Raw genomic sequence first — 13,815 nt, 5'->3', positions numbered from 1 at the left:
ACTGTGGATCAAACGTCAGTTGAACGTAAAGTTGAAACAATGTTGGCTTATCTGCATATAAACGAAATGTGTGTTTATTCGAACTCTAGCTCCTCCGAGCGTATTAGGCCAATTTCAACCAAAATTTGTATGTAAACACTATAAACTATTGGGAATGTCCCAAGGGAGTCGCAGTTGAACTTAACCCTATTTCTATTTTATAAAGCCTGGTGGTGAATTATTCCCAGTCTACTGAGACACTCAAATAATGTTGGCAAGGACGCTTTAGAAAATGTTGAATATTCTAAAGTGTATGTATGTGTGTTTTCTTATAGCAAAGCCACATCGGGCTCTCTGCTGAGTCCACCGAGGGGAATTGAACCCTTGATTTTAGCGTTGTAAATCCATAGGCTTACCGCTGTACCAGTGGAGAAGAAATATTCTAAAGAGATTCATGATGGGAGTATAAAATATATCGGACTGTTTCTCATACAACCATGTTTTTTCATAGTCAGTGAGATGTAGGATTATTAAGGGTGGGATCACTGAGAAAAAAAAACCAAAAAACACCCTCTCACCGTGATGTCTGATCACGTGCCAGCGACTGTTCTTAATATTGCTTCAAATGTTTGAGAAGCTGATGCTATAACATATAAATATTATTAAATTTGACATTCATTTGTTGTAACTGTGAACGATCACCATGTGGTTACCTACATAAATATAGATAACTCATGAACTGTACACCCACCTCCAAACAAAGAACTCTCGACATTGTTTTACTGAGTATAAAATCAATCAAAATGGCAGCCATGATTAATGATCACAAGTACTTTATAAAAACTAAGACCTTTATCAACTTTCAAAAGGGCGGCCACTTCTTTTACGAAGGCGAATAGGCTTAGGCTTAGCTGTGGTTATAGTATGACAGTTGTGAAGTGTTACAGAGTTTGTGTAAAGGTGAGGTTAGGTTTGTACAGTTGACTGCGTTCTACTAGTTGGGTAGAAAACCTACTCGTCGAACATTTTGGTCAGAAAACTTATTCATGAAAAGTCTGCACTCTCAGGTGCCTGTGGTATATATATATATATATAAAGAAAAACTTAAAAGAAACAAATGTTAGAGTGGTGATGTTCTGTGGTCATCTGATAACTATGTTTCTTCGAAGACTAGTATTTGTTCCTTGCCATAGTAACAAGTACGGCCCAGACTTGTTTTCAAAGTAACAATTCCATCTTTCCACTTGAAATTAACTTTGAAACTAAGACATTAAACTCTTACTTATAATCATCCCTTCACTGTATTATTATAATAACAATAAAAACAAATTGCCTCAATTAAGTGAGAAAAAGACTTAGAGAGCAGAGCAGAATCTATTTTTTCGGTTCTGGAAGGATATATATTTCATATGATTACGTATTCAAAAGAGTTACGTTAATGTGTAATAAATGACAATATCGTCAGCATATAATTTTTCTAAGTGTAATATTTCAGTATCTTAACACAAAGCTATTTGGAAAAAACACACCAAGAAACACACCAGTCAAACGACGAACACTCTGAGGAATGAAGAGAGTTTTGGCTAAAAAACAGTTATTTTATATGGAGCACAATCTGCAAAAAAAAATTGATTGATTTGTAAGAGAAAAGGGTCCTTAATGTGTTTCTATTTCATCAGTTTTATTTGTAGTAAACGCTGGTTTAGTACGTATTTCTCAGCTTTTTATTTGATGTTCATTTTTATTCTAGAATCCATCTTTTCTATCACATCTCTCAACTTCAATAAATTTGTAGCAAAAAACATCTTCTGTCCTTATATATTTTGTGCAATATTTTTTCTTACAAACGAAATTGAGATATTTCGGTTATCAGAGTGATTGTAGATGGTATATATCTTATTGACTTCAATGACTTACAGAAAAGACGCGTTTCAATGGCAGATATCTATCCCTTGGGGACAGTTTGTCGTGTCGTTGTCGAGACAAGAAAACTTGAATGGGTCTGTATTATTATTCAATATATACGTCAGGAGACTTTGGATGTTCATGACCTTTGTAACAAGCAGAAAAATTGTACAATAACATGAAACAATAAAACCAGTTCAAGTAAATGTTTGTATAATTAAAAAATAAACATGGATGAGTAAAAAAAAAAAAAGCTCCCTAAGAACGCCGCGCCTTTACTTTTTGTTTTGTTTTTTTCAAGATAGCGTTATGTGAAACAACTCAGATAAACTATAAATCGTTAATAAGTCAGAATAGATCCACAAACACAGCTCACATATAAATACAAATAAGATCTAAACCAACCACTGAAACTAGAATATGATGTACATAACAAATTCGGAAACATTTACGGACTGCTTTGTTTAGTTTGTAGTTGAGCACAGAGTTACACCAATGGACATCTGCGCTGTGCTCATCACTAGTGGTTAATCTGAATTAGAGGGCGTCACCCTCTAATTACGGTAAATACAAGGATTAATGTGAGCGTCACATTGTCTAAATAACATGTTCCGCACATTGGCGCTGTGTGTAGGCTACCTATGGAATGGTAGGGTCAACTTCCACTATTCATTCAGGTAAACGTATCCAGTGGCGCACCGGATGTTTACTCCTTTTCCAACTAGTCTATCAGTTCAATATTTGGAAACGGTCATGCTCAGATACTGCTGGTGTCACTTTACGTAAAAATTCTAAAATCACACGAGCGAAATCACCTGTAAGTAGTTCATATAAAACTTTATGAGTGAAAATCTAGTTTCTTATGATTTTCAATAAGACAACTAACTGTTACTTAACCCAGTGTCAGTATGACTTATCTCTCGGACTCAGATAAAAACTTGATTACAAATGCTAACTGTTGACAATTATAAAAACGGAAATGCCTGGTGGAAACATCTATATTATTAAAAGTATTTCTGTCGCACTCTCCACTTCATTTAATTTCGGTTTCTACCTATTTATTACAATATTGATTTTAGTACTTAACTCTAACTAACCATTATGTTTGTTTATCATTTCAAAATAACTTTTATAACACCTGAATGTTTGGCCAGTTATATATCAATACGTTCTATAATTCTGGAATTTAAAATTATCTTTGCAGAGGCCCGGCATGGTCAGGTAGTTAGGGTCGTGGGTTCGAATCCCCGTCACACCAAACATGCTCGCCCTTTCAGCCATGGGGTCGTTGTAATGTTAGGGTGCATACCAAAGTGTGTTGGTAAAACAGTAGCCCAAGAGATGGCGCGACAGGTGATGATTAGCTGCCTTTCCTCTAGTCTTAACACTGCTAAATTAGAGACAGCTTTGCGCAAAATTCGAAACCAACCAACAAAGAAACTCTCTATAGAACTTGTATATCTAAATTACATGTAGAACATCTATGTTGAGAAACAAGCTGAAAATTGAACAAATATCATATTTGATTTTTCATAATAAAAAAAATTCTAAATACCTGTTTTATCACAAACATTAACTTAACTAACTCATGTACTCGATTAAACTAGTATCAATTTAAAAACTTTTGTGGTTATATAAAGCTTACATAAGTAAACGTTTTCCGTTTATCAACTGGTCACCAGGGGCTCAGCGGTATAACTTTATGTATAAACTCAAAATTTTATGAAGTACTTTTATACGTTAGTTGTCGTTATTTTTTACTATTTATCTTCTTTACCCTGTGTACTAAAATAATAACAGTATATTTTATAATAATAACGCTTACGAAAGTTTCCTCAAAGTATGCTGTGTAAAATATTATTGTAACGAAAGCATGAAAAATCAATTAAGATAACCAAATTAGATGGAATACCGTTGTATTAACCAAGAGAGATAGGTAAGGTATTGTTAGAATAAAGAGATTTTGGTAAGGTGTTGTTAGAATAAAGAGAGATAGGTAAGGTGTTGTTAGAATAAAAAGTGATAGGTAAGGTGTTGTTAGAATAAAGAGAGATAGGTAAGGTATTGTTAAAATAAAGAGAGATAGGAAAGGTATTGTTAGAATAAAGACAGATAGGAAAGGTATTGTTAGAATAAAGAGAGATAGGTAAGGTATTGTTAGAATAAATAGATCATAAATAGTAGTGTCGTGTTAACCAAGAGAGCCAGGAAAGGTATTGTTAGAATAAAGAGAGATAGGTAAGGTATTGTTAGAATAAATAGATCATAAATAGTAGTGTCGTGTTAACCAAGAGAGCTAGGAAAGGTATTGTTAAAATAAAGAGAGATAGGTAAGGTATTGTTAAAATAAATAGACCAAAAATAGTAGTGTTGTGTCAACAAAGACAGCTATGAAAGGTATTGTTAGAATAAATAGACCATAAATAGTAGTGTCGTGTTAACCAAGAGAGTTAGGAAAGATATTGTTGGAATAAATAGACCAGAAATAGTAGTGTTGTGTTGTGTTAACCAAGAGAGATAGGTGAGGTATTGTTAGAATAAATAGACCATAAATTATAATGTTATGTCAACCAAGAGAGATAGGAAAGGTATTGTTAGAATAAATCGACCATAAATAGTAGAGTTGTTTTAACCAAGAGAGGTAGGAAAGGTATTTTCAGAATAAATAGACCATAAATAGTAGTGTTGTGTTGATTAAGAGAGATAGGAAATGTATTGTTAGAATAAATAGACCAGAAATAATAGTGTTGTGTTAACCAAGAGAGATAGGAAATGTATTGTTAGAATAAATAGACCAAAAATAGTAGTGTTGTGTCAACAAAGACAGCTATGAAAGGTATTGTTAGAATAAATAGACCATAAATAGTAGTGTCGTGTTAACCAAGAAAGATAGAAAAGGTGGAATTAGAATAAATAGTCCACAAGTAGTAGTGTTGTATTAACCAAGAGAGATAGGAAAGGTATTATTAGAATAAATAGACCAGAAATAGTAGTGTTATGTTAACCAAGAGAGTTAGGAAAGATATTGTTGGAATAAATAGACCAGAAATAGTAGTGTTGTGTTGTGTTAACCAAGAGAGATAGGTGAGGTATTGTTAGAATAAATAGACCATAAATTATAATGTTATGTCAACCAAGAGAGATAGGAAAGGTATTGTTAGAATAAATCGACCATAAATAGTAGAGTTGTTTTAACCAAGAGAGGTAGGAAAGGTATTTTCAGAATAAATAGACCATAAATAGTAGTGTTGTGTTGATTAAGAGAGATAGGAAATGTATTGTTAGAATAAATAGACCAGAAATAATAGTGTTGTGTTAACCAAGAGAGATAGGAAATGTATTGTTAGAATAAATAGACCAAAAATAGTAGTGTTGTGTCAACAAAGACAGCTATGAAAGGTATTGTTAGAATAAATAGACCATAAATAGTAGTGTCGTGTTAACCAAGAAAGATAGAAAAGGTGGAATTAGAATAAATAGTCCACAAGTAGTAGTGTTGTATTAACCAAGAGAGATAGGAAAGGTATTATTAGAATAAATAGACCAGAAATAGTAGTGTTATGTTAACCAAGAGAGTTAGGAAAGATATTGTTGGAATAAATAGACCAGAAATAGTAGTGTTGTGTTGTGTTAACCAAGAGAGATAGGTGAGGTATTGTTAGAATAAATAGACCATAAATTATAATGTTATGTCAACCAAGAGAGATAGGAAAGGTATTGTTAGAATAAATCGACCATAAATAGTAGAGTTGTTTTAACCACGAGAGGTAGGAAAGGTATTTTCAGAATAAATAGACCATAAATAGTAGTGTTGTGTTGACCAAGAGAGATAGGAAATGTATTGTTAGAATAAATAGACCAGAAATAATAGTGTTGTGTTAACCAAGAGAGATAGGAAATGTATTGTTAGAATAAATAGACCAGAAATAATAGTGTCGTGTTAACCAAGAGAGATATGAAAGGTATTGTTAGAATAAATAGACCAGAAATAGTAGTGTTGTGGTAATCAAGAAAGATAGAAAAGTTATTATTTAAATAAGTAGACCAGAACTAATACTGTTGTGATAAGCTGGAGATAAGAGATATTGTTCAAATAAATAGGTTAGACAGAATTGTGTTAAAGTAATTAGGATAATATATTGTTTTTTGAGTAAGGAGTCTAAAGGAACATTACTAAAGTAAGCAAAGTAGAGACATTGCTGTATCCAGGTTCTAGAAAACATTAAATAGGGTTATAAGGTTTGTGAAAGTTTCTCTAATAAGCAAGCCAGAAAGGCCATTGATTGAAACTTGTATAATTTTGTTAGATAATATAATTTAAATAATAAAGTTTGATATTATGTAAAACACCCTATATTTATGCACTTCATTAGGAAACACAAATGGAAAACAGTCTATGAAGCCTAATCTAAGGAACACATTTGCCAGCTTGTTAAGTATCTTGCTTAAATAAAGTGCGATGAAAGAAGGAAATGAAAGGAATATTTCTTGTCAGGATGTGTTCAGAATTATTTATTTATACTCAGTCGATATAAAGGCTTAATAATATATTATATAATCCTTTTAGTAGCATATAATGTAGAACTTTGCTAACTGCGATGCCACCTACAATTTTGTACCCGTTTACACTCTCGTCCTTAAGACAGGCGCGTGGCTACAGCCAGTTTCAAATTCTCTTTGTTAACCTGAAGACGCCCGGCATGGCCAAGCGTGTTAAGGCGTGCGACTCGTAATCTGAGGGTCGCGGGTTTACATCTCGGTCTTGCCAAACATGCTCGCCCTTTTAGCCGTGGGGGCATTATAATGTGACGGTCAATCCCACTATTCGTTGGTAAAAGAGTAGCCCAAGAGTTGGCGGTGGGTGGTGATGACTAGCTGCCTTCCCTCTAGTCTTACACTGCTAAATTAGGGAAGGCTACCACAAATAGCTCTCGAGTAGCTTTGTGCAAAATTCCAAAACAAACAAACAAACAAATCCTGAAGATGACCTAAGAAAGTCGAAACGTTATTCTGTACTTTATTTTAGTTAAAGTTTTAATACCCATACTAGCCGGCTTAAGAATACAACTTTGCTAAAATTTTTAAGCCTATATGTAGGCCTAAGATTTTAAAGGGCTGATCTGTTCTGAAAGTTCAATATTAGTGATTCAGTTATTAGTACTTTAAATCGGAAATATTTCGCCATCAATATTTTAAGGGTCGTTTAAGGTAAAGGCAGCTAACCTCTTTTAAAATATATTTAATGTATAAAATGAATGAAGTATATGTAAAAGAACAGCTCTAAATATAGTACTATAAGATGTAAGCACCAGCTAAAGAAGGAATACGTTGTTTAGACTCATAAATCTAATAGTTCGTTTTTCTCATGAATAGGTTGATGTGAGTGATTATTTCTGACATTTTAGTAAAATTAAATAGAGCTCCATATAAAGTTTACCACGGAATTCTAGACAATTTTTCAAAAAACACGTGCTGCAGTATAATCACCCATCGAATAGCCAGAGGTATAAAAGTGTACAAAATGTGTATTTTGAAGAAATCTACTTGAACACCTTATTAATACCCAAGGCTATAAGAGATGGAAGCGCGTCACTCATGCCAGCCTTCGAAAAAATAAATCTAATTTATAAAACGGAATCGCTTTAACTGACCTAACAGTTACACAAACTAACAAGTTTACTGGCGTCTTGCAATTAGAGAATAAAATATAGCGAATTTCATGTTTGGATTTGATTATAGTTTAATATACTTCTGAAGGTTTCTTATTTTTCATGTCGTTATTATTATTTCATTGCTTTAAATTTGCTTTCTAGGATAATTCATTAGACTTTGTTAAATTGTCTGGAGTCATTATTTTAAAATGAACCGGCATAACCTGGTATTTAAGGCTCTCGACTCTCAATCTGAGGGTCATGGGTTCGAATCCTCTTTGCCAAACATGCTTGTTCTTTAAGCCATGAGGCGTTATTATGTTACAGTCAATTCCACTATTCATTGGTAAAAATAGTAGTCCAAGAGTAGATGGTGGGTTGTGCTGGCTAGATCCTTTCCCTCTTATCTATCAGTAGAGACAATTAGCGCAAAAGACAAACCTTTTAAAAGGTATTCTGGGATTTTCAGGCTTAACTTAGTTCTCGTATTTGGATATTTTTGTAACTAATGATTTTATAATAATCGTGATTTTTAAGGTGTGTTTTATTTCTCAAAACCATTGTAACATTTGTTTTTAAAATTTGTTCTCACATAGCTTTTTTTCAACGTCCATATTTTGGATCAAGGGTTGCCGTCTTTTCGTGGTTATCTTCATATCTTTTGGATCAAGGGTTGCTGTCTTTTAGTGGTCATCTCCATATTTTGTCTTCTTGTCGAGCATCTGAGTAACTTCTTGGGGTGACGTTAACTCGTTATGACTTACCTTCTCGTCTTACTTTTCAAACATCAAGAAGTGACTTTTGCCAGCACCATAGATTTATCATGACTTGTCTTTTGCAAGAATCTTTAAGTCACTTCATTATTTGTACTCTTCCAAGACCCCTCGAATCATCTGGACATTTTATCTCCATGAACGTTTTAATAGTACTATTATGTTATGAAATGCTACCTTTTCGTAGTACCCTTGCAGTATCATACCTTTAATATTCCAGAACCAATGAACTATCAAGATTCATCTTTGTCCAAACAACTTTGCGATACCAAGAGAAGTACCTAAGAGTTCGTATTCGTATAAATGCAATAATCCTGTAATAAGATAAGTTCTCAAGACTTAATGGTAAAGATAAACCCCGATGGCCAAATGAAGTATAATTTTTTTTTTCCTTCATTTGGCCATCAGAGTTTATCTTTGACCAACATCAATCAACTATTTGGGTAATCTTTCATAAGTATTACTGATCCGTTAGGGTTAATCTTCCACTTGTATCAGTTTTGCATTAGATTTATATCTTGTTAATATCACTAAGTCAGTATAATTTATCTTTCATTAGTACTACTTAGACACTAGGGCATACTTTTACCAGCATGAACCAACCACCAAGACTTATTTTTTTTTACTAGGATTGCTAACATAACTAAGCCACCATGTATTATCTTTCGCCAAAATCAACTAGTCACTAGGACTTATTTTTACTTGTATTACTAACACTACAAAGCCACGAGGGTTTACCGTTCACCACCATCAGTAAGTCATCATTGTTTATTCTTGTCAACTTTATTTCAAGATACCATAAGTTGTTAAATCTTATTTTCTTCTAGTGTCATAGGGTATAAGAACCAAATATTTTTTTATTGTACCATTACGAGGCCTGGCATGGCCAAGCGCGTAAGGCGTGCGACTCGTAATCCGAGGGTCGCGGGTTCGGGCCCGCGTCGCGCTAAACATGCTCGCCCTCCCAGCTGTGGGGGCGTATAATGTGACGGTCAATCCCACTATTCGTTGGTAAAAGAGTAGCCCAAGAGTTGGCGGTGGGTGGTGATGACTAGCTGCCTTCCCTCTAGTCTTACAATGCTAAATTAGGGACGGCTAGCACAGATAGCCCTCGAGTAGCTTTGTGCGAAATTCCAAAACAAACAAACAAACAAATGTACCATTACGTCACCAGGGCTAACTTTCTTCTGATATCAGAGAGCATCAGGACCTACGATTTTATCATGGTATCATTAAATCACCAGGTCTTACCTTCTTCTGCTATCATAAAGCATCAGGACCTATGGTTTTATCGTAGTATCATTAAGTTACCAGGTCTTACTTTTTCCCAGTATCCTTGAGCTTTAAGATTCATCACTTTCAACTCTACATATTTGAGCGTACCATCTGGATTGAACTCTAAGTTGGGCTCTTCGTCACTCAAGGGAATGCTGACGTTTCGAAGATACCTTATCAAAAAATATCCACACACACACGGATATATATATATGTACATACATAATTATATTTATATTTACAGTTAAAGAGATAATAACATAAGCATTTTTTCAAACTGAATTGTATCTAGTTTAAAATAAAACAGGTTTTAAATAAACTCGTAACAATATTCAAATTGCTATTTGTAAAATGTTAAAATTTTAGTCTGACAAATACACTCCGTGAATTCGCGTGGTAAGATATTTTTCTTAACTACGCTGGATAACAACCGCAAACGACTTCCTCTACAGAACTTATATTTTAGTCACTTTTTATTAATAAACAGTCAGAACTTAATATATTCATTAATTATCTAATTAATGTTTGTAATCATTTAATCTGAGACAGAATCTGAGGAAAAATTCTTATTGGTGGGGAACTCTATATCTCCATCTAGATGGAGCGGTTCTTCAAGTTCATCTAAATATATTTAGTGATAATTTCTTCAACAGTACATTACAGGTTTTAGATTAGAGTTTTACGTTATGCATGCTGGAACAGGAATTATACAATGAACCTTCTGTAACCTCTAGCACATTCAGTGTTAAAATCAGTTAGGACTAGCTTGAGTGTTATTCATGTTAATCTCAAACACGTATTGAACAATGAACTATCGACGGCCTATGATACATTCAGAGATAAATGTTCGATTTCACATCTTGTTTGACAGTTATAAACAAAGCATACATATATACGTTAAATAATGAAAAAAAAACTATAAAAACTTCTGTCAAGACATGTTTATTATAAATGTGTATTCATCATCCTCACAATACTGAACAGCCAATGGTTATCAGAAGATCAGTAGTAACTATAGAATGTTAACAATGGCGGCATCTATAAAACGGAAGAAAGAGAAAAAATATTACGTTATTGAATAAGGTTGACGTCACTTAAAGATCATTACCGTGTAACCGTGTCAGAGTAGGTTTTGAAATGTTATTGATAAATTAACTATGAAACTTCCACTTTCTCTCAGAAGCAAAAGTAAGAATACGAGATGTTCTTATCTCAACAGTACATTGTATAAACTATCATTTAATACACAGTTTTAACTGGTTACTCATAAGAAGTTAGAATTAAGCCTAACATTTTTATAAACACTTGATTCCTTATTTAGTCCGTCAGGAATTCTCAATAATTACAAGAGTATATAATAATAGTATTTCAGCCATACTATATTTATCAGATTCGTAGTTCACGACGAGTTTTGCTCAATCCAGGCCTCATTATAACATCTTATAACAAGTGTAATTGAAGTCATTTTTCGGGGACTTATAAAAAACCTACACACCAGAACTGTTTTATTTTGTTGTTTAGGTGTTGTTCTCTGGTAACTAAGTCGAATGGCTAGTTAGATTTTCACCAGTTTTTAAATCATTTTCTTAACTCTTTGAACTAATTTTACTTCTCGACTATGACATTTAGATTTCGAGTAAAATTGGATAAAAGAATGATAGAGGTGTGACTTAGAAAAACTTCTGACGACTACTGTTAGAAAGTTACCGACTGTCAGATAAACAACCGGGATTTGTTTGTTTTTACACTACAGTATGTGTTTGTGTGTTTTCTTATAGCAAAGCCATATCGGACTATCTGTTGTATCCACCGAGTGGTCAGATGATCTGGTTTGAATATCTCCATCATATAGGAACCTTGTAATAACCTGAAGTATATTCTTACCTGTTCATGCAAACCCACAAAGTTCTTTGCTAAGACCAATGACTTACACGTCTAAGAACGCTATCTGTGAAATGAGTTGTGAACAGTGTTTGGTCACATACATAGGTAAAGCTGTTCAATACATGAGCATGTTCGTGTCTTTGCTAGTCTTGATAACAGAAATGTCTCCTCTGTACATTAAGTCAAATAATTTGACATTTTTAGATAACTGTGATAACTTTCTTGACAATAAATCTGTTCTGATTCAATCTAAATACAGTTCTATTAACTGGAGGATTTCATTGTCTTTTGCTTTTGTTTTTTCCAATCTTTGCTTGGTACTCCCACACGTTGGTAGGCGTAATTGGCGTATAGTTTTGTCAATGTATTTATGTTACAGCCACCACGTGTGTGTTTAGATAGATCTTCAGATTGGAATATATTTTGTATTTTGAAAGGTGATATAAATGTCATTTATAGTTGAATTTGTTGACAAAGCGTTTTGATTATTCTTAAAATTTGTGTCATCACTATGAAACTTGAAACTTTGTTTACCTAAAAAAGGAACAATCACTCTTAATGGGTATCAATCAACAGTACATGGTTCCTTTGGAGGTTCAAATTTGTGAGAAATGAACTTGTGTGTCAAGGCTTGAATAAAATTCAGGGGGTAGCAGTTGTTCGTTAATATGTTCTGTAAGGTGATTATTTCAGTACGAGGAGAGAAGTAGTCAGAACAGAGGTTATATGTTCTATTGAGAAACTGTGAGGTTATGTTGTATTCATGTATTTATTTCCATTGGCATTAAAGAACCAGTCCTGGAAATATCACTAACAAGGACATACATTTTGTCACACGGGCTAAAGAGTTAATATATAAAATCAGTTCTAGGAATGCATCAAATGCACCAGTCTACCTGTATCTGGAAAGCTTTGCACTAAGAAGGAAAGAAACAGTATCGAACTTGGACTACGATGTAAGTTTATGAGTTTAGGCTTCCGTAACGTGACGTAACATTAATTCTACAATGTCGGCGATTGATTAGTTATCGGCTTCGCACTTAACGTCTATGGGATCAAACTAATTGAACAGTACTCACTTGAAAAACTGTTCTCCTTTCTTCCAATGTTCGGTAGAAGACCCATTACACTCCAAACCCGGAGAGAGGGTTTTATTTACATTTCGAGGGTCGTTCAGGAAAAGTTCTAGGCCATAACCGAACACGTACAGCGCCCGCTCGAGCTCATCCAAAAGCCGCGCCTTAGTAGCGTTGAAATGGACCCCTAGAGGAAGAAAGACAAGTATTAACTTAGGTTGTGGCCGGGAATGCAGGAGCAAACGTCTGGTTCTGGAAATTGTCCCCTTCTTCCAGGTTTCCCTATGTTTTTGAGAACTATTAAGACAATTTCCTCTGTAGTTTCCTTCAACCATTCTTTCATAGAAATTCCCGTTTTGCATAAAATAGCATTCTTTACTCTCTATTTTCTGTGTATATTAAAACAAGTATGAACTTCCAATCAAAGTATGTGTTATTTTCTATCTACGTTATCACTTCCGTTTTTTATTTCCTATTTACGTTCTTACTTCCGTTTTTTATATTCTACTTAAGTTCTTACTTTTTTATTTCCCACCTACGTTCTTACTTTAGTTTTTATATTTCCTGTCAATGTTCTTACTTATACTATCTACATAGTGAGACGTTCCGGATTGTTGTTTTCTCCCTACAAACTAGAACAGCAACAATAATGTTAAACATTTTCTAACTGAAACATTTTGCATTTTTAGTGAAACACTTTTGTTTGATATTATATACATCTATAAGTTACGTTTTTCTATACATGCTAATTTTAGATCATTAACATTTACCTAAACTGTTAATTCGTATGTGATACTCATAAGACGAACAGGACTTATATATTAAGATTTAATACCATTGTAAACTTTATACCTCACTTACAGGGTTAAATTAAACAGTACCTTTATAATTACACTACACAATAAAATATTGCTACTGGAAAAAACTCAAGTGATTTAGGAGAATTTGATGGTACTAATTTTGACATTTGACTATATCTTTTCCAGATTTTGATTTACTGTAATAATCCTATGTTTTATGAGAACTAATGAAATTCCCTGCAATTCCCTTCTTACAATATATATGTGCTTTGAAACGTAGTTTACATGGACAGTTTAATGGGTAAGAGGCATACACTTCTCATAAATCCAAACATTAACTGTATTATATTGGAGTAAAGTTCCAAATATATTGTTTATATATGCTATTTGTTCTCGATATAATAATAGCAAATTGCACCACTTTTGCTTTATTTTTACGCTCATCTGCTCCACCTTGGAAGCACAAAAACCC

At 33.6% G+C, this 13,815-nt stretch overlaps 1 protein-coding gene across 1 annotated transcript in view; it reads right to left on the bottom strand.

Annotated features, from left to right (window-relative positions):
* Nucleotides 1–13,815, bottom strand: part of LOC143244434 (glutamate receptor ionotropic, NMDA 2B-like) — a 135,882-nt gene that overhangs the window by 31,579 nt on the left and 90,488 nt on the right. The window contains exons 6-7 of the mRNA XM_076489081.1: nt 12,547–12,730; nt 9,630–9,756 (exon numbers count right to left, since the gene is read on the bottom strand). Of these exons, the coding sequence (XP_076345196.1) occupies nt 9,630–9,756; nt 12,547–12,730 (311 nt within the window). The remainder of the gene's footprint in view (nt 1–9,629; nt 9,757–12,546; nt 12,731–13,815) is intronic.

The sequence above is a fragment of the Tachypleus tridentatus genome, chromosome 2, assembly GCF_004210375.1.
Source record: "Tachypleus tridentatus isolate NWPU-2018 chromosome 2, ASM421037v1, whole genome shotgun sequence".
NCBI classification, from domain to species: Eukaryota; Metazoa; Arthropoda; class Merostomata; order Xiphosura; family Limulidae; genus Tachypleus; species Tachypleus tridentatus.
This window is presented reverse-complemented; position numbering and strand designations above follow the sequence as displayed.